Source organism: Neovison vison, chromosome 12 (genome assembly GCF_020171115.1).
Source record: "Neovison vison isolate M4711 chromosome 12, ASM_NN_V1, whole genome shotgun sequence".
Classification (NCBI taxonomy): Eukaryota; Metazoa; Chordata; class Mammalia; order Carnivora; family Mustelidae; genus Neogale; species Neogale vison.
This window is the reverse complement of record NC_058102.1, coordinates 63,101,126-63,121,592: the sequence shown is the minus strand read 5'-3', so window position 1 is coordinate 63,121,592 and position 20,467 is coordinate 63,101,126. Positions and strand designations below refer to the sequence as shown.

General features: G+C 39.1%; 1 protein-coding gene across 1 annotated transcript in view; it reads right to left on the bottom strand.

Annotated features, from left to right (window-relative positions):
• PDE3A (phosphodiesterase 3A) overlaps positions 1-14,356 on the bottom strand; it is a 324,042-nt gene extending 309,686 nt beyond the window's left edge. Inside the window, exon 1 of the mRNA XM_044229305.1 lies at positions 13,415-14,356. Within this exon, the coding sequence (XP_044085240.1) occupies positions 13,415-14,356 (942 nt within the window). The remainder of the gene's footprint in view (positions 1-13,414) is intronic.
• Between the last annotated feature and the right edge of the window lie 6,111 nt (positions 14,357-20,467).

The following is a 20,467-nucleotide window of genomic DNA, read 5'->3' as shown; positions in this document are numbered from 1 at the left end:
TTAATCAAATGTAAACTTATATTTCCTGATATAAGCCCACAACCTTCAATGACACAGTCCTAATAGGTAGGTAGGAACAGACACCGATCTTGTTCAGTTGGGAGGGCTATCAGACAAGAACCAATGTCCATTATTTCCACTAATTTTATCTTCATACCTTAAAAAATAGGCTGTATTATTCCCATCGTATGATAGGATTATTAAAGTTCAGAAAGTTGAAGAAACTTGTACACACTACAAAGCCTTGGCTTGTCTTGGTGCATATACTCTTTCTACCAAACATTTTTACAGAAACTGATTTTTATTTCAGCTTTATAACAGTCACATGAAACAGATAGAAAATTTGTTATTCCTATCTTATAGAAGAAGAAATTGATATGTAGAGTGGTCAAATAATTCCTGAGGTATCCTCAATGGGAAATCAAAATGAAAGTTTTACGAATGTCATGGGTTCATGAACTATAATCTGCATGTTATGTATAGACAAAGGTTTTCCCACAATGCTAAATCAATCACTTTTTAACTATCTGTTTAGTCAGACTGCAAAAGTCAGGACTTTCTGTCTAGTTTTAGGAGACATAAATTTATAGTCCCATGTCTCTCCACTGAGGTAACTAGAGTGCACCTTAAAACCTTAGGTTTCTGGACCCTGCTCTATACATAACTAAATCAGAGTATCTGACCATGGGACCTAGGACTTATCATTTTAGTAGGCTTCTCAGCTAATTTTTATTCACACGAAATTTGAGAACTATAACATGCAGCTAGATTTAGAAAGTACCAGATGATGGGGAGGTTAGGCCATCTCCTCACAGATTTTTAAGGCATCTGAAGGAACCCTAAAAATCTATGAATCAGAAACATGGAAGGTTGGAATTCATAAAGTAGTCATTAACATGGCATTATAATTCTATGAAAGTAATTAACACCAGAGAAAGAGAAGCTAAGAATCTAGGCTTCTTGAGATACCTAGAATGTAACAAATAATCAATGTGAAATAAAGAGAGGCCTGGATGTTCAATAAAATACACTTGTTTGCTGACCTTTTTAATCAATCTGGTCACGTAAGAGGTAAAAATTCACACAAGATTGCCATAAGGGTACATTTGTAAGTCACAGAGATAAATGCACTGAAGAAGAAAAGAGATGTTTCAAAAGGTAATAATGTCAGGAAAGTTCATGAACAGCATTAGGGCTTCTGAAAAATAATCTAAGTGTTTCTGGTCTAGAGACAGATTCCAAGCCAATGCATGGCTGGACTACCTGCCCAGTGTCCAGGAGTGACTTTCTCGGGGTCTTCTCCTCTTTCCAATGCACGAGAAGTTCTAGATTTTCAGTACACCAGTGTTATGTCCCCAGAAGACAATAATATCTTTTTTAGCTGAAGAATTATTGTTTTGATTTTGATCCAAACTTCTTTCTGCTCAAATGCTAGCCTTAATTTCTTCCACTCAGTCACCGTACTCATTCAGTGCCACTTCTGAGTGGCACTTTATTTTTTAGATAACTTACTTAATCGGTGTTCATTTATATCCGTACCCAACATTTCCAACCAAATTCTCACACTTTTCATTTAGGACTACTTAATTCCTTACAGAAGTTCCACTGAAAACATTTAATAGCTCTAGTTGTCATTCTCCAAAGGGGTTAAGAAGAACTGATCCAATTATTAAAGTAAAAAATAAATAAATAAAGAGAAACAGACAAAATGAGGCTACTGCCTTCAAAACTGTGCTATAATTTAGGCCCTGTTTATCTGACAAAAGCAATTCCAATTACAGCAAAAACAAATCATGAAGAGTATAAACAGACACTCTTCAAGATGGTACAGACACACACAGCTAGCTTCCTGTTCCAAAATGAAAATATAGTTAAAAGACCTGTTTCCAAATTTTTTATTAATATGTCAAATTTAAAATGGCTTGTTTACAAAAATATTTATTTCAAAATATGAATTAATTTATAACTAAATTCTTAGTTTGTCATGTTTTTCAAATGGAAATGTTTAGATTTTTAAGAAATAACATACTCAAAGAAATCTCAAACTCTGATAGTTTTCAGTAACAGCAGCTTAAAAAAAAAAAACCTACTGTGAGACCATTGGACATCCACAAAGTAAAGAAACTTGCCTCTATAAAATATAGTTGGTAATAACTTTTTTCCCCCTAAACCTTGTACTTCTAGTTTATCTAAAGGCATGATAACCTGCCTACCTTAGTCAAAAGAGAGGCTTCTTTTTTTTTAGTGAAAGGCTTTGACAATATCTCTATATTAAGCATTAAAACTACAGCAACGAAATATTCTTATTTGTCTTAAAACTTTCTATTTTAGCAAGTCAAGTTCTATCAAACACTTGAATGAATAATCGAAAACTTGTTTCCGTAAGACCCTTGTGCAGATTTTTCAGTTCATCTGGACTCCAAAATTACGCTACCAAACTTCTAGATTCTTTAGCACAATTGGATGAGCACTGCAGTTGGGTGATATTTTAAATAAGCTTATTTCATAAAGCCATGTCTGGAAGCAACGGGCTCGAAACAGATTCTGTAATGGAGCACAATTAAAAGATAAAATAGAGATAGATTTACTTTACATTAGCCATTTCAGTATATACGGCTATTTGATAGGACACTAACAAAATACAGACTACTAGTGTAAAAGGGAGGCGGAAGAACACCTGGGCAGAAAGTGATGGGAACAAATAAAGTCAACGTTGATTTTTTCTCAATTACTTTGTAGGGTGAACATGAAAGAGACTTCAATTGTTATTTTTCTAAAAAATGCACCTAATTTCAAAGCTCATTTTAAACTTTACACTGCAATGATCTTGGTGGCAGCTTTGGTTATTTTCAGTTAGGAATGAGCTAAAAATAAATATCTAGGACTCAGGCTGAAAGTGGGATTTCCTCCCAGTAAGTGCACAGGCGAATTCAGCCCCTTATCTGACACATGCAAGAGAATATTTTTTAGAAGAATAAAAATACGAATACATTAAAAAAAAAATCTAAGATCGCAGACTAGCTGATGAAATCTTTCTTTTCTTCTCGCCATAAAAATTCACTTAAACCAGTTCAATCACCAGCTCCATCTCAGCAGATTAGGGAGATAAGTATTTCAGATTTAAAGTCATTTATTTCTCTGCCAGCCAGCACCCACAATGAGCAAGGCACTGGGCCAGAATTTTCTAAAGGGAGTCTTTTATGGCTGAGAAGAGCAGGCTTACAAGTGTGATTCTTTTATAATGAAAACTGTTGTGATCAGGATTTGACTTTAGTTCCTCAGCCTAGAAAGCACATTTTGAAGGCAGCCTCGGCAACTCAACAGATTCTTGATTTCCAAACTTCCCAAGAGACTGCTGCGGGGTCAGGACCGCAAAATACAAACCTCCCAACAAGAGGATGCTTTAAATCCCACTGCCTCCTTGAGAAGCATGCCCTATGTGGACCTGTTAACTTGATCATATGGAACACTTAGTTTAAAAAGACCTATTTCTTGTATTTGCATTCAGGCTAGTTGAACAATGTCCTAACAATGCTGACTCCACATGAGCAGCCACAAAATGAAGCATCACTTCCCCACCCCCTGCAAATAATATTTCTAATGACTTCAAACTTCCATTAGGTTGATTTAAGTGGATTATACCTGGAGAGGGGGAAACACTTGCCACAGACATAGCATAAACATTCAGTTATTTAAACTTACTTCAGAAGATGGAAATTTTTTATTAAAATCCTATTAAATCAAAACCACAAACTTCTTGCACAAAATTATTTCAAAATTCTGGCAAGGTACAGTGGGGTATGGGATAGAAAGGCATTCTGTAAATTTTCAACACACTTTGAGGGAGAAGAATCTGCTAGGTTAAAAACACATGAAATAAAAGGTATTTCTTTGAAAAACTATATATATACATACAAACACACATATATACACACACACTGACAGAAAAGAGGACTGGCCAAAAAAAAAAAAAAATTGACAAGACCAACTTCTACATTAGTTTAAAGCAATTTCAAAATTAGCCTGGGCAAATGACTAGTTACATTCAAATACAAACTCTTTCAAGTAACAGTTATGATTATTATGGCATTTATTCTCCTGCTAGCTACTTCAAGAAGGCTAAATTTAGCCAACTTCACCAGGAGTAAGCCCGAGTCCACATTATTTTATTGTAGCTAAATGTGCTTCTTTGTTTATCATGATTCTACTGTCTTCTGTTCTTTTTTAGATTTCCTAAGCAATATGTGAAAAATCTATGTATCTCATTATTTTATTCTGGAATGCAAAGATAAATAATGGGCATTTAAAGATGGGGAAATTTGGGGCACCTGGTTGACTCAGTGGGTTAAAGCCTCTGCCTTTGGCTCAGGTCATGATCCCAGAGTCCTAGGATCAAGCCCTGCATCAGGCTCTTTGCTCAGCAGGGAGCCTGCTTCTCTCTCTCTCTCTCTCTCTCTGCCTGCCTCTCTGCCTACTTGTGATCTCTGTCTGTCAAATAAATAAATAAAATCTTTAAAAAAATTTTTTTTAAAAGATGGGGGAATTTATAAAGCAAAGGTCACTACAAACATCAAACACAGATATGAACCATTATACATTAAATAAATGCATTCTCTTAAAAAAAAAACCCTTATATGTATCTAAGTATATATAAAGGAACGTACGTGCCTTATAGAAAAGATAATTTTCTCATTAATTCTCAATGTAATAGTGGAACAATGCCTAGAGTTAATGAACTTCCGGCGTTAGGGGAGAGGAAAAAGAAGAAAGGTGACATTCAAAAATCAGTCTTTCTCAAAATCTGTATCTTCGGAGTTCACCCTGCAGCTTGACATCACACAGAACTCCAAAGCCAACTCCTCTCAATTCCTAGTCTCGAAATTCCATACTACCAAAATCCCCAACCCTTTCTATACACATTAATGGAACTGTTTTCATCTCATTTTGTATACTCCATGAAAGTGGTGCTTACATTCGCCCTGGTGAGAAGTCATCAGCCCTTTCCAGACACTGTTACACTTTTCATCCATTAAAACTCCAGACAGGTCTGTCACTTGAGTTTCCTAAGTTACCAAGATAACAACCGGCACTATAAACATAAACACTCTCATTTCTAAAGAAACATTAGATAACCCAATTATACACTAATCACCAGGAACGTGACTAATCACGTGTTCACACCATACACATACACAATCCCTATTACCAATTAAACTCTGAACAGCAAAATCAAAACTAAGTGGCTATCTTGATACTATGTTATAAATCAGGTTAACGTAAAGGTTCATTACTCATGAAGTCTGTGAAACCACCCTTCCAATTAAAATAATATTTTTAAATATGTGCAATAACGTGAAATGAAGAAAAGGGGTAAAACAGACTTGCCAACTATAAGCGTAGTAGTCAGGGGTACACAAAAGAGTTACCAATGGTCACATATAAATTTGAACAATTGTATATCAAGTGCCATCCTTAAATCTACATGGGTTTGCCATTATAATTAAAGAGCTGACATTAATATTCAAGTGTTTCATCTCTTTAAAAATAATAGCTGTGCTGTCCAAAGAGGTGCCCGTTAGTCACAGGTTTGAACTGAGTACTTGAAATGTGGCTACATCAAATTGAGAAGGGCTGTGAGTGTAAAACATACACCAAATATTTCAAATTATAACAAAAAAACAGCAGGCAAAATACCTTGCTTTCTTTTTATATTGACTTTATGCTCTTATGCCATCATGGATTACTTTAAATATAACTATCGTGGATTTCACCTGTTTCTTTTTATTCTTCATTTATTCTAATGTGGCTATTAGAAAATGGAAAATTAAGTACGGGGCTCATGTTAGGTTTCTATTGGGCAGTGCTTATCTATAATGTTTACAGGCCTGTTTTCATCAAAGCCACTGGGTGACACTGTTTCTCCACTAAACTGATACAACCAAAGCAATTTCCTGGCAGAGGAAAAAAATCTCACATACACAGGCTCTCACACATGTGCACACGTGTGTACACACACACACACCAATAGACATAATGTACTCTTTAAAACTATTCACAGGATGAAACTTTCTTAAGATAAAAAACAAGTACATTCAAGTAACTTTATTACTATCTCAGGTTGGAAGAACATGAATGCATTTAACTAATTTTATTACTATCTAAGCAGGTCAGCTATACTTAAAAATCTTTAATGGTCATTCTGATTCCTTGATAACAAAGGACAGCTCTAATCAAATTAAACAGGGAGAAGTTGTTTAGTTTGTGAGTTTTCCCAGCTAGCTTCCCACCTTATAAATGGTAATGTTCTTCATGACCTCCTCTAATATTACATCCTATTTACTTACATTTTAATGGATTCCTGAGGAAACCATGCAAAATAACTTAGGTGAACAAAAACCACCAGCTGTTTTTGCTAACAAAGAAATGCTTTACTGATGTGCAGATTACTTTTTGCCTTGAATTTTGAAAGCCTGAACATTTTGAAAAAGATTAAAAACTAAAACGAAAACAAAAATCAATAGTCAAGCCACCAAAGCACACTTCTTTAATGAGATAAAGACTCCACAAAGTTAGACTTTGCAATGCAATTGATATTCATTCACGGGGCAAAGTCCTAAATGATACATTCCAGAGGCTGCCTGGTACTACTATTTGATAACCAGAAAATTCATTGTAAGGGCTCAGAAGAGTTTTGCGTTATCTGTCCATTCAACAGGTTTTACTCAGTTTTCTAATTCTGAACGAGAATTTAGAGTCAGTTTCATGTGTAAAACCACAAAAGATTCTCAGGCTTAAAACCACCAACCTGACTCCTTTCCTACTCTCCTTCCCCAGCAGCATATTCAGGTCCAAGAGAAAAATGGATAAAAGCCAACATTTTGCCTCAGGCCGGCTACATACATTTTGGTGAGTCTCCCTCAGTTTCCTTCTCTCTAAAATCAGACTAATTTTAGTCTCTTAACTACAGCCTGCACAGAATTGAACATTCTGAGATCTCTCTGTTACCAGTTACTTGAAGCCAGAAACTACCTCAGGATGTGAAAACAATCATTGTACTATTATATTGAAGTATATAACTTCCTCAATCCTGCAATTTTTTACCTGTATTTCAGAAGTACTATATAGGTATATTAACCTTTATTTCCATTTCAAATAAGAAATTCTGTCACCAAAATGTAAAGCGGCTCAAAATCTAAAAACATTTATTTTAACTAGTATGTGTTGAGGAAGTTATTAAAATCTATGAAACTAAAGACTTTTACCCCAGAAAAATGAACAGATGAAGAAATGAATGTTCTGGATCTAGATTTAAAACCTACTCTAAGCTCTCAACTATTATCTAAGAGGCCATTTAAGCTATTTTACTGATTTCCCCTTTCTTCATGCTGACCTCTCAACACCCTAACTAGCTTCAAGCTCTGGAAAGATGAAAGCTATCTTCTATCTGCATCATTTTTAGCATGAGGCCTAATACATAGATAAAATGTGTCCATATGACATTTAATAGTTTCACTGACCAAAGACCTTTATGGATAACATTAGTTAAGTGTAGCATCGTTTTAAGAAGACAGTAGTATACTTTAATGATGAACACATATGGCCAACTAATATTTTTGACAATTATTATCCAATAGATCTTTCTCTGAACTACAACTTATACACGTCCTCAAGATATTTTTCTTCCAAAGAGCAAAGCTATGTATTTAATGTTGACAACAGCACAAACATATTCCGAGATTCAAGTTAAAGACAACTCCCCAGGAACCTTTGGGTAGAGGGGGGAGAAGGGGCTCCTTTAAAAAAATACTACCAAGGGAGGTGAACCATGAGAGACTATGGACTCTGAAAAACAATCTGAGGGGTTTGAAGTGGCGGGGGGGTGGGAGGTTGGGGTGCCAGGTGGTGGGTATTATAGAGGGCATGGCTTGCATGGAGCACTGGGTGTGGTGAAAAAATAATGAATACTGTTTTTCTGAAAATAAATAAATTGGAAAAAAAATACTACCAAGAGTAAAAGTATATATAAGTAATTACTAAAAGAATTTAAATTCCCACATCAAGGAGATAACGTTCATTTGAATATTAACAGAGCACATCTTTAGGTATAAGAATATGGACATGTCTGAACCGTCTGAGTTCATTCTGAACTCCTTAATAGAGCTTCATTAAAAACACGAATGTAAAAAGCAAATATAAATTGAGTTGTCAATCTCATGTACCTTGAGGGCTATTTAGAGGGTGCAACTAAAACTATCACACAGAAGAGAAAGAGGAGGAAGAAGACTCTGTTGGGATAAAGACAGAAGGCCAGCTAAAGAAACAATTCACCGCAAACAGGTAGGGTTATGCGTCATTTCAAGAAGCCAAAGAAACGTGTGCTATGCAAAGGCCCTGCGTCCACATGTCAAAATCTCTTAGGAGACCACATGTTACAACAGTTGCATTGATCACCCTCATACATCCATGAGATTACACCTCACAACAGCAATATTTCCCCTGCCCTAATATAACCCCTGCCCTAAATCCAAGATAAACTCATTCTTTCAATAGATTGTGTAATACAAGCTTTCGATGAAGTCTATGCAGACTCTGTGGGGATGTTATTGGCACCAACCCTATTAACTGAAATCTTATAATATACATAAGTATTTCTAACTCAGAGGTTCATAAACAACCCGCTTCCATCCTATTTAAGTGAGAAGTGAAATTAAATTTGGCAAAGCCTTTATTCAACCAGAGTCCTGCAAAGATTATTCTTCTCAAGAGTTTTATTTCCTAATAGAATACAACAAATTCACACAAATGTCACCACAGATACAATGAATGCTTTTTCATGCCAGTGTCACTCACCCTAGCCTGCCCGCACCCCCTGCCCAGGATTTTCAAAATGTATTTCATACACAGAGTCACTGTTCTGGTTGTTTATTTAATTAACATGACAGCCCAGCATACACAGCATTTCTTTCAGTTCTACAGTTTTAACTTTTTACACTTTAGACTCAATACAGAAAGAGTAAAATTACTGTTTGACTCTTTCCAACCTCTGTAAATTTATATAGATTCACTGACTATTTCTGTCAGTTAAAACAGTTTTTCAGTATGCTTTAAAAATCTATATATACAAAGTAAAAAAATCACAATTTTGTCCCCCCACACACAAAAAAATTATTTTCTCTTACCATTCCCAAGGGATAAGAAAAATTTTTCTTCTTAATGTTTTCAGAAGTTGATATTAATTCATTTTAATTCTGTTAGCCAGTCATATATAATCAATATTATCCTTTGTATCACCCTAAACGGAGTTATACTACTAAAATGTGATAGAATTAAAAATCTGTAATTGTTTTTGAAATGCATTCAATTTGAGAAATACAGTAGGTTATACTGAAATGTATTTAGGAACTTAAAGGACAACAGATTATTTGCAAAAGAAATACTTCTGTATTTTATATTCATGGTATAAATATAAGTTATAGTTATTCAGATAGAAGACATAACAAGCCCTGTCATGTGTCTACCATCAAAAGGCATTTCTATTTTTCATATTTTTGTTTTAGTGTTATTTGTTTTCTCATTTGAAAGTATCTTTCTTACATCAATGATGAAAAATTTGATTCTATTTTTGATAACCAACCATCAGACTCCTTTACATTCCTACAAAAATCTATTGTTGCTAAAGATGTTTAATTAAAAGCGTTAGGGAAATACTCATGGAAAACATTTTGATTTTTAATTACACAAGAAAAAGCATATAGCTATATAGTTCTGACAGATATTGTGTCCGTCAGAAAGAATTTTGTCATGAAATGCGACAAACACATTAATGGAGAGAGACCTATACCTTGTGTTTACTTCATGTGAAACCATAGACAAAACTATTACATTCTTAGCATGTAATTAAAGTAAAATGGCATTGGTCTGGAATGTTTCAAAGATGAATGTGCAAGGTGGTTCACAGTAATTAGTGAGGAATAATGAGCCAATCGCACTCCTCAATGTACAAAGAGAATAGAGATATCCCTTCAAATACGATATCCAAATGGTAAAAACTGCATAATTAAAATATTGAGTTAAAAAATAATGTATCTATTAGTCATACAAAATATCTAATAATTCAAGAAACTTTAAGTAGCTCTGTATAGTGCACTGTTAAGATGGTACAGTAATGGACAAGTCTGTCAACCAAAAAAGTACAGTTTGACACACTGATCTACAAAATCAGCCTGAGTCTTGAGAATATTGGACCGGTACTACTCAACTAAAAGCCTACAAATGCTACAAACTTTTCTTTCCTGAGAGCGAAGATACGTTCACTTATATTCACAGACAGACCCAGCATCAGATGAATTCTGTGACTGAAGACTAGACCTATTTCTCGTTTCTTTGCTGAAAGCCATCCTTGCCATCCACACTACAAAATTCATTTCATATGCAATATCCAATCCAGAGACTTAACTGTGGTTTAGGAAGGAAGGCAAAAAGGGAGGCAAATATCTCTGTCAGTTGCTTTCTCTCATGAGAATTTTATCACCCATTCTCCTTTAACCTTTTAGAATGGAGTCATTGAGGAGAGGTAGTTCATAAGTGGCCACTACCGTTCACACAGAGAAGAAAACGCTGAAATTCTGTCACCTTTAAACCTCACAATGAGCAAGATCCAAATAAGTTCTCAAGGGGCCTTTCCCAGACTTTCTGTGCTCTATGTCTTTATACCTCTATTTAAAATTCACTTGTTGCCTGAGTATTGTCTTGAATTGAAAGTGGGTGGCTCAGTTGGTTGAGCAGCTGCCTTTGGCTCAGGTCATGATCCCAGCGTCCTGGGATCGGGTCCCACATCGGGCTCCTTGCTGGGCGGGGAGCCTGCTTCTCCCTCTGCCTCTGCCTGCCTCTCTGTCTGCTTGTGCTCGCTCTCTCTCCCTCTCTCTCTGACAAATAAATAAATAAAATCTTAAAAAAAAAAAAAAAGTAGTCATTCTTTCATAAAAGAATTTCTAATCAGGTAGCATTCAGGGCAGGGTTATAGATGTGTTTTATAAGTATTTTGATTCTTGACTTCATAAAGTCTGCAGATGACAGTGTATACTTTGCACTCTTAACCAGAAGTTTGCTTCCTTATGATAAAACAGATAAGACATTTACTATATAGCTCCTGAACTGTTCACACAGTTAGGCTAACGTATGAGACATTGCCCTATCTTACAAGAGACTATTCCAAGTTACTTCCCACCCACCCCCCACGCAATTACACTCAGCAACAATTTTAATGGGCCACATATAAAAAACCAGTCTTGAGTAACACACACACACACACACACACACACTAACCGGGGCCCTCATTAAAACTTCAAGGATCTAAATTTCTGCTAAATGCAACCTTGTTTTTCCATCAACCATAAGAGATACAGTCTCTCACTTTAGAACATTCTTTATAAACACAGCCTTTAAAAAAAAGTGACCAAAGAAAATGACCAAAATAGATTACAAATGTCCAGTTCCAAAAGCATTAATCAGCAAAACATTTAAAAATGCAATGCTCAGTTATTTTCTTATAAATCTGCAGATTATCTTAATTCTCCATTTATCAATCCAAACCGGAGAAAACCAATAAAAATCTGCAGATTAATTAACACTGCTGGTTAACTCACCTAAATCACCTTATCTTAAATCCACCTTTAACTTCTTCTAAATGTTACATGGTATTTCAGAAATTTAAGAGGCTAAATGACATGAATTTGAAGTTATTTATGATTAAATCACAGATTTGCCTTACAAATTATGGTTCAATTCTGTAGTGATCACATGACATTCCTCTTTTAAGTTAAAGAAAAGTTGTCTAAACATAATTAAACTAGCAATGTTTTCATTTAAAAAGACATCCTCTCCTGACACTTTGAAAAGAAGTTAAACTGTGTTTTCCCCCTTATCAGTTTACCCTTCAATAGATATCTTTATTATAGTGATTTCCAAACTTCTAACAAAACTCAGTGTCCTGTTTTTAACTTCACTTAGAGTAAGTAAGCTTATACCCAAGAAATATTTGCTTTATCTAAACAAAAAGCTAAATAAGTACATTAGTTTTAAAACAAACATAGAGACCACGATGCTGTCATTCTGCTAAATAATGTCAAACAACTACATTCTGTGTAATCAACTCCATTTCAAAAACAAACTAACCACCACACCATATGGTGACTGCTATCTAAAGGATTCTCCACAGAATAACCTATTAAAAAAAAAAAAAGCTTACTACATCTTAGGACATTCTCCCACTCATTAAAGTTGTCATAATAGGGCCACAGGTAGGCATAAATTTAAGTGGGAAAAGTGTAAATTTCCACTTGCTGAACATAATCAGCTCTCTACAACCCCCACCCGCAAGTGTCACATCTGTTTGGAGTAGAGAGCAGACACTTAAGTACACCTTTTCAGAAACAATTTGTATTTAAAATTGGGATTTGTTCTTTTATGCCCTTTATAGCAACTATATTCCATGGCATTAAAACGCTTACTTATAATAAGGAGATTCATCCCCAAAATTCATTAAACTTTTTTCTAGGACAACTTCACTCATAATTCTAGATTCCTCCTCTCCTTCCTGAGAGATTCACAGCACCAGCAATGTTGGAATTATTCTCCTGAATTAATATTTCCTGTGTAATCTGTAGAAATCCACTAAATTTCTCAACATTCACTTATGCACTCAAAAGAATTTTTTTTTTTTTTTAGCTGACACCAACAGCGCAGTTCAAGACTTTGACAAATTCTGCAGTTCAGACATATTGTTCCCCAAATAGAAGCTGATTATCAGGATACAGGACACATTAGCATGTAATAACCTATGTCCCCCAAAACAAACTGGGCACCACCAAATGCAGCCTCTTCCAGAAAGTGTGTATCAAGCCCTCACCTGCAAGCATTCCTTCCTTTTACTTCCGAATCTTTTTAATGACTTCCATAAACGCTGACCTGTCACTTTAGAAGAAAGTTTATCAAAAGTATTAAAGAAATGGAGTAAAATCCACGTGTTGAAACATCACCCACTGCTTAAAAATAAATAAATAAAAAATCTAAACTGGAGGATTTCTGCTTAAGAAGACTAGGAGGGGACCCAAGCGTAGGGAAGGTCCTACGCCAGGTGTAGCAGATCTAAAAAGTGGGCCCAGGTGTGGAAGACCCTGCAAATGCCCTCTAGTTTTGTTCCTTATTATTGTTCCTGTTGTTCAGATTAGAAAATACTGTGCGAGACGGGGAGATTAAGTCTCTCATTTACTACTAAGTCTGAAGTTACACCACTTTTTTTAGACTATCTTCCCTTCAGTTCCCAGCATTCGGATTCCCTCCACTTTGTGGCGAACACCCAGCGGTTCAAATCCTCCCGAGAGGCGAGTTCGAGAAGCTTGCCAGCGGGGCTTACCTGTTCCCTCGGTATGCAGGGCAGGGAGGTCCTACGATGCGACTTGCTGCTGCAGCCGGACATCTCCGCGGACACCACGGAGCTGGACCGTCTCCTCCTCTTAAACACTGGGGTATCTTCCCTGGTCCCAGCAATGAGCTGGGACCCGAAATGCTCCCTCGGAGCCGCCCCCGCGGACTGCGGCAAGATTTGCTCCACGTACCTGGCCAGGAGCAGCCCCAGCACGCCGGCCAAGTATGCCAGGTAAGGTCTCCAGGCGACCTTGAACCTCTCTAAGGAAATGAGGGACACGGTCCTGACCGCGCTAGTCCAGGCGATCATGAGGACGCCCAGCCTCAGCCTCAGCACCAGCCATGTCGCGGCGGCCAAGCAGCTGAGCACCACCCCCGCGGCCGGCAGCGACAGTAAGTGATCCTCCCCGACGCCCAGCCCAATCTGGACGAGCGCTTCCCCCCCGCAGCAGGCGGCCAGCAGGGCGACGGCCAGAGGCAGGCGCACCCCGGCGCGCAGGAGGCACAAGCCCATCCAGAAGAAGGCACACACGAGACTGAAGAGCAGCGCCGAGGGCTGCAGCCAGGGGCTGAGCGGCGCGCCGCCCCCAGGAGCACCTCCCCGCAGCCCCGGGACGACGCCCCCTTCTGCGCCCGGGGCCGCTTCCTCCGCCGCCTCCCTGCGCGCCGGCTCGCGGCTGATCTCTCCGCGCGCCAGCCTCACCAGCAGGGCCAGCAGAAAGGACAGGGAGCCCGCGCACAGCGCCGAGGAAAGTTTCCGGGAGCGCCCGAGCGGCCGCAGCACCAGGTCTCCCCAGCGGCGGCCGGAGTCCCGCGACCGTGCGGGGCCGGTGCCACCAGCGGGACTGTCCGGGCCCACCGCGGGGACTCGGGGCTCCCCACCGCGGCCGGGCTGGTCCCCGACCCGCGCGGCGTCGCGGAGCGCTGCCATTGTGAGCCCTCCTCGCGGAATCCCCCGGGTTCTCTGGACGCCCCCACCCCGACACGTGCCCGCGCGCACCCTCGGCCTAATCCCCCGTCGGACCCCCTCCTTCTCCTCTGGCCACCGAGCCACCGCGAGTGTCAGCTTTCCAGTAACTCCTGGAGAATGCTGGATGCTCCAAAGAGACGCCTTCAAGTTAAAAGCTAGCACAAGCAGAAACGATCAGACTTCCTCCTTTTCGCTCTTGGTAAAACTCTTAAAAATTGTGCTCCACCCCCACCCCCGATTTCTATCCTCCGGGGTCTCTGCCTACTTCAGGATGTTAAAGCTTGCCCCGCGCGCCGGGCGCCCGGGGGCTGCTGACGCCGGAGGAGCCGGGGGCGCAGGGCGAGCTCGGGGCCATGTCGGGCGCCGCTGGCGCTGCGCTGCCGCGCGCCGGGCCGCGGCCGACGGCGGTGCCCCTTCTCTTCCTTCCTGCGGCGCTTTCTCTATCACTCTTTCTCTCTCCTCAGCCGATCCTCCCCGGCACGGGCCCAGGAAGCCAGCCGCCATTCCCCGGGGCAGACAGCAAAGCCTCCCCTGCGTCTGTCAGTCCAGCTCATGGCAAAGGGTGGAAACAAAATGGGAATTGGGCTGAGAAATCACCGAGAAGTTGCTAAGTCCCGTCGGAAAGAGGCACGGTCGGAGAGGCTAGCGGCAGCCGCTAGGAGGGAGGGAGGGCGAGCGAGCTGGAGAGGAGGGGAGGGTGAGAGGAGAGGAGGGTGAGAAGGGAGAATGGGAATTACTTTTTCCCCCTTCTTTTTGGTGCGACGTAGGTGGTGATTTGCAGTTTTGCAACAGGGAAACGAGTGGAGAGGACAGCTTAAAACTCTAAAGAAGCAGGCAACTGGAGTGATCCGCAATTCCGCTTGCTTGCTTTCTTTAAGGCAACTCCCTAGGAAAGCTTTCCCAGCCCAGCTCCCGCCCCGGAGGAGGCGCTGCTCTCAGCTCCTTGCTCCATTCCCGAGATCGGGTCCCGCGCTTCCAGCTCGCGGGAGAAAGGTTTGGGGAGGCCGGTCCTCTGCCCAGCTTCCCGAAGCCTGGGGTCGCGGGGGCCTGTGGCTGAACCTCAGGCTGAGCTCCTAGGACGCTAGGAAAAAACACTGTCCTTGGCTACATGGCAGGTGGTGGAAACCGACATACTTCCTCCTGTCATTAAAAATGACAGCCACAATTCAAAGATGCTTCTTAGCTCCCAAGTCAGTTAGAAAAGCAAACCAATTTTAGGTGCCACTGTAATGCTTTGGCCGCTCCTACTGGAAGGTCTGTTTGAAACAGAGAACACAAGACTTTCCCATTGTTCGAAATGCTGGAAAAAATCTCAACAAGTTACCAAAACCCTAATAGCATTATAAAATAAGGCTGGGGGAGCATTCCTCGTTTACAAATAGTTACTTTAAAAGTCTAGGGTCTGAGAGTTATTAGGTAACAGCTGTTGGGAGTGGATGGTAAATACACGGAGATTAAGTGACCCTACCTCAAGAAGGTTTACCAGATTAAGCCTAAATAGCCAGTCAGAAAGGAATTAAATATCAAGGGGGAAGTGAGGCCCGGTGGGTTAACACGAGGAAAGCACTGAGAAGCCCTGTCCCGTTGTGAAATAGTGCGTCTACTCTAAAAAAAAGCTTGTGAGAAAAAAATCAGGACCATAGTTAGGAATGTTTACAAGATGCACCATCCATGCACTGTAGTAATGTAGTATCTGAGAAACTAAAGAAAAAATTTTAAAACTTTTTTTTTTTTGGCAGACGAAAAATAATTCCATATCTGTTCAATGGGCTTTTAAAAATCCATCAATGTTGCGAGCTAGTTCCTTTTTTCACTTAGAACATAAGAGTATGACAGTCCACTCTCACACATGTTTAATACGGGTACTGTAGAAGTCATTTACTTTCACTAATAATATTATTAATAATCCAATTTTGTCTTAATTATCTTGACATTCCAGGTTAAAGTGTGTTTCTAGCCTGGAGTATTTGGATAATTGGTTCAGTATGCCATGGTATTTTGTGTGTAGAGATGAAGTAATATAAAGAAAAGCCAAAGGAGATATTTGAGATAAAATTAATTTGTGGGGGCATGGGGGAAGATGGCTGAAGCCTTAAACTTAGCTTCATGGGAAACAGCCTGCTCTCCTTAGAGGCAGGTATTAATATTAATTTATGATACAAATGGATATGAGGAGCCATGATGATACAACTCTCCATCAGATGTCCAAACTGTACTATCACAGGGAGCACAAGTTGGGCAGGCAGTCAATGGCGCTGGGCACCATCTGTTTAATAATTAAGGAAGGAGAAGCAGCAGTGTCTTTGCCAAAGACAAATGAGCCCCCTAGCATGCACACATACTTTTCTGAGTTTCCTTTTTAGATATATGATTCATATGCCAGAGCCTACCTGGAACAGTTCAGAGTGAAAAACCCGGATTGGAAAATCACGCTACTATCTGTCAGCATCAAAAAATAGCATCTTAAAATAAAAACTATGGCATGTATCAAGGTTGGAAAGAAAGGCATAGTGAGGGGAATATTAGAATATTTCTACTTTATCCCTTACCCCCACAATAATCTCAGTTCTTCAGAAAGAAAAATAATAAATCATCATAAAAACTGAATATGTAAAAGATGGAATGTAGATTTTTTACAAAATTGTCAACAGGAAAAAATAATAGCATTTGTTCACGCAGTAAAGCAAGAATACTAGGTCTGCTGTTAAACGGACACTCTTGAGGTGTTCAGTGGTGTCACAGAGGTGATGTCCTGGCATCTGGCTTTCTCCCCATTCTCAACAAAAACCACAACCAGAATGCTATTTTTCCCACACAAAGGAAAGAAGGTAGATGCAATCACTCCCTTCACCATCACTGCTATCCAGACCCTGGAAGCAGATGATCGAAAATAACAAATACTCTTATTAAAAGAGAGATGCAGAAAGCTACAGCACCATAGTGAAAGAAGTGACAAAGATCATGCAGATTATATTAAATGAAGACCCAATATATAACGTGGACATTGAGTACTCACCAAGAAATAAAACTGCCCATTTTCTATACCCAGCAATGAATCCTAATTCAAGAAAGTGACAATGCAGCCAAAGGATGAAAAAAAAAAAAAAAAAGCACACACATTCAAAAAAAAAAAAAAGCACACACAGGAAATTAGCATCCAAGTCTTTCTGACCATATGTTGGTGTGTTCTTTATCACATCAGTTTTTCTTATTGATAATATCAGTAACTCTATGTATATGAAGACTCCTAAGTGAAAAGCATGCGGATTCCACATATGCAAAACAATTTATCATTATTTGGGAGACTAATGAAATATACATATACACACATATGTATTTGTATCCTTATATAATAATTTCACTTCCCAGAAAATGGAAAGAAAAATTCAAGTTTGACTTGGTAAAGCTCTCTACTTAGCCGAATCTAGCAACAGTGTTTCCATTACTACTTTTTGAAGAGGATCTAGAAGTCAACCCCATTGTATATCATTTGCCAAATATAGTTATGCTCAAGGGAATTCTGTTAAATTTTGAAAGTTTATCCTCTGTAGCAGGGGTTTACCCATTCCCTACTACCTACCTGACCTCTCTGCATATACATCAAATGGGTATCTGGAATATAGTATATCCAGAACAAAATTCTTACCATCCTACTCCATCCCTGCCCTTCTACCAAGCCCCAAGTACCCGAACTATTACTCCTCAGTCCTCCCACCCACAGGAAAAAGCATAACCACCTATCTAGTTGCTTGGGCCCCAAGAGGGCACTGCCCTCAATTCCTTCTTTTATTTACCTTACTTTACTCCCAATCTATTAGCAAGTCTTTTTGATTCTGCCTCTAAAATATATCTTGAATCTATTATCTGCTTTTCACCATCTCATAATAACCAACCAAAGACATTTGATTAAATGCATTTTTTTTTTTTTTAATCTAGACATCTCTGGCCAGGACATAGCAGCCAGAGTAGGAATTTTAAAATGTTAAGTCAAATGATGCCACTCCCTGTTTAAAACCATCCAGAGACTTCTCATTGAACTTGCAGTTCTCATAGCCACCTATAGGGACCTTCATGATCTTTGCAAACCACGCTTCTGTGCCCTCTCCTGTTCTAATTCACCTGCTTCACTAGTGCAACCCTGTCCATCAGAACGTTCTTCAGTGCAGAGAATATACTCTGTCCAATATGGTAGCCACTAGTCACAGGAGGCTTTTGAGTGCTTGAAACACAGTTCCACAGAAGAACTGAGTTTTTATACCTTTTTTTTGTTAATGCATTTTTTAAAATTTTTTTAATTTTTTATTTTTTTCTATTTTTTATAAAAATATAATATATTTTTATCCCCAGGGGTACAGGTCTGTGAATCACTAGGTTTACACACTTCACAGCACTCACCATAGCACATACCCTCCCCAATGTCCATACCTTTTTAATTAATTTAAAATTTAATAGCCTTGCGTGGCTAGTGACTTCTCATGGGGGGTCCATCTCTTGCCCCTCAAGCCATCGTTCTGTTCTTTATCATGTCAAATTGAAAATCCTACTTAGGACCATAAGTCATAATATTGACAAACTTCACTTAGCTGCCTCTTTCTGCTCCATCAGTTCTCATCTTAAACATTATCATTTTAGGAAGGCTTTTCTCCTAAACATCTTATCAAAAAGTCTTGGATCTCTATGTGCATACACACATTTTGTCATTCACCACCACACAACCCTGTTGCATTCTATTTATAGCACTTACCACTATACAAAATGGTCTTGCTCAGTTATTTGTTTTCTTGTTTATCAAGCATCTCTCTTCACTAGGGTGTAAGTGTTATGTGAACAAAGGCCACAAATGTCTTTGTCTTCTTTGCTGTGTACCACCAATGACCAGGAGTGTGCCCAGCACGTGGCAGGAGCTCCATGCATACTTGCTGAATACAGTCTTGATGAATGACAAAGTCAATGAATAAAGGATGAGAGAATAAAAGGAACAGAGATCTTATCATCTTATGAAGTCCTAAGTTAAAGACAAACTTCGTATGTTTATACAACTAATTACACAAGTAAACAGATACCTCAAAATCTTCACTGAAGATTCTGCAGCCTAGACTGGACTGATAGGCAGAATCATGCAACAACACTTTTTATGGAATGTTGCTCTAAAAAAAAAAAAATTACATAAGTTACTCATTTATAAGAGAAATAGGTAATAATCAAGGTTTTGAAAACTTTGTATGGATTCTCAGAGGAAATATCCATAATCCACAGCAGTTTTTCTGGTAGGAACAGAGTGTAAAAAAAAAAAAAAAAAATTTAACCATATGCATTTGGGTAGCAAATTTCAGCTGAGAAAGGAGGATTAGGGGATATCTAAAAATTACTAAAGAGTCATATCTTACATCATGATTTATGGCATATCTCCCACTCTTCCAATTAACACTACTTTAGGAGTTGAAATCAATCTAAAAAATTAAACATTTTGCCAAGATAGACCTTACTAAACCTCATTATCCCACACCTAGTCAGGGGGAAAAAAAAAAGCATAGAAAGCTTATATCTGTTAATGTAACATCCCCCTCCTTCTATGGAGTGTTGCCCCTGTTTAATTTCCAAAGAATTTAAGTAACAGCTTTGGAAATACAATTGCGAACTTGCATAGAAAGATAAGATGGGGCCTGGGTGGCTCAGTCAGTTAAGGGTCTGCCTTCAGCTCAGGTCCTGATTCCAGCGTCCTAGGATCCAGTCCTGCACTGGGCTCCCTGCTGAGCAGGGAGCCTGCTTCTCCTTCTCCCCCTGTCCCTCCCTGCAGCTCCTGCTTTCTCTCTCTCTCCAACACATAAATAAAATCTTTAAAAAAAAAAAAAAAAGGAAAGGAAAGAAACTTTATAAGAAAAAAAGCAAGGGGTGAGAACAGATAGCCCCGACACAACTGTTACTAACAGAACATCAGACTGTCCACTGTACAAATCACCAGGACAGCTGCCTTTACTTTCCATGCCCTCTAGATCCACGTGGTCTGACACAGAGTCGGTGTTTCCTACAACACGCTTTGGGTGCTGTTAATTCCTGGCCCCACCTTTTCTA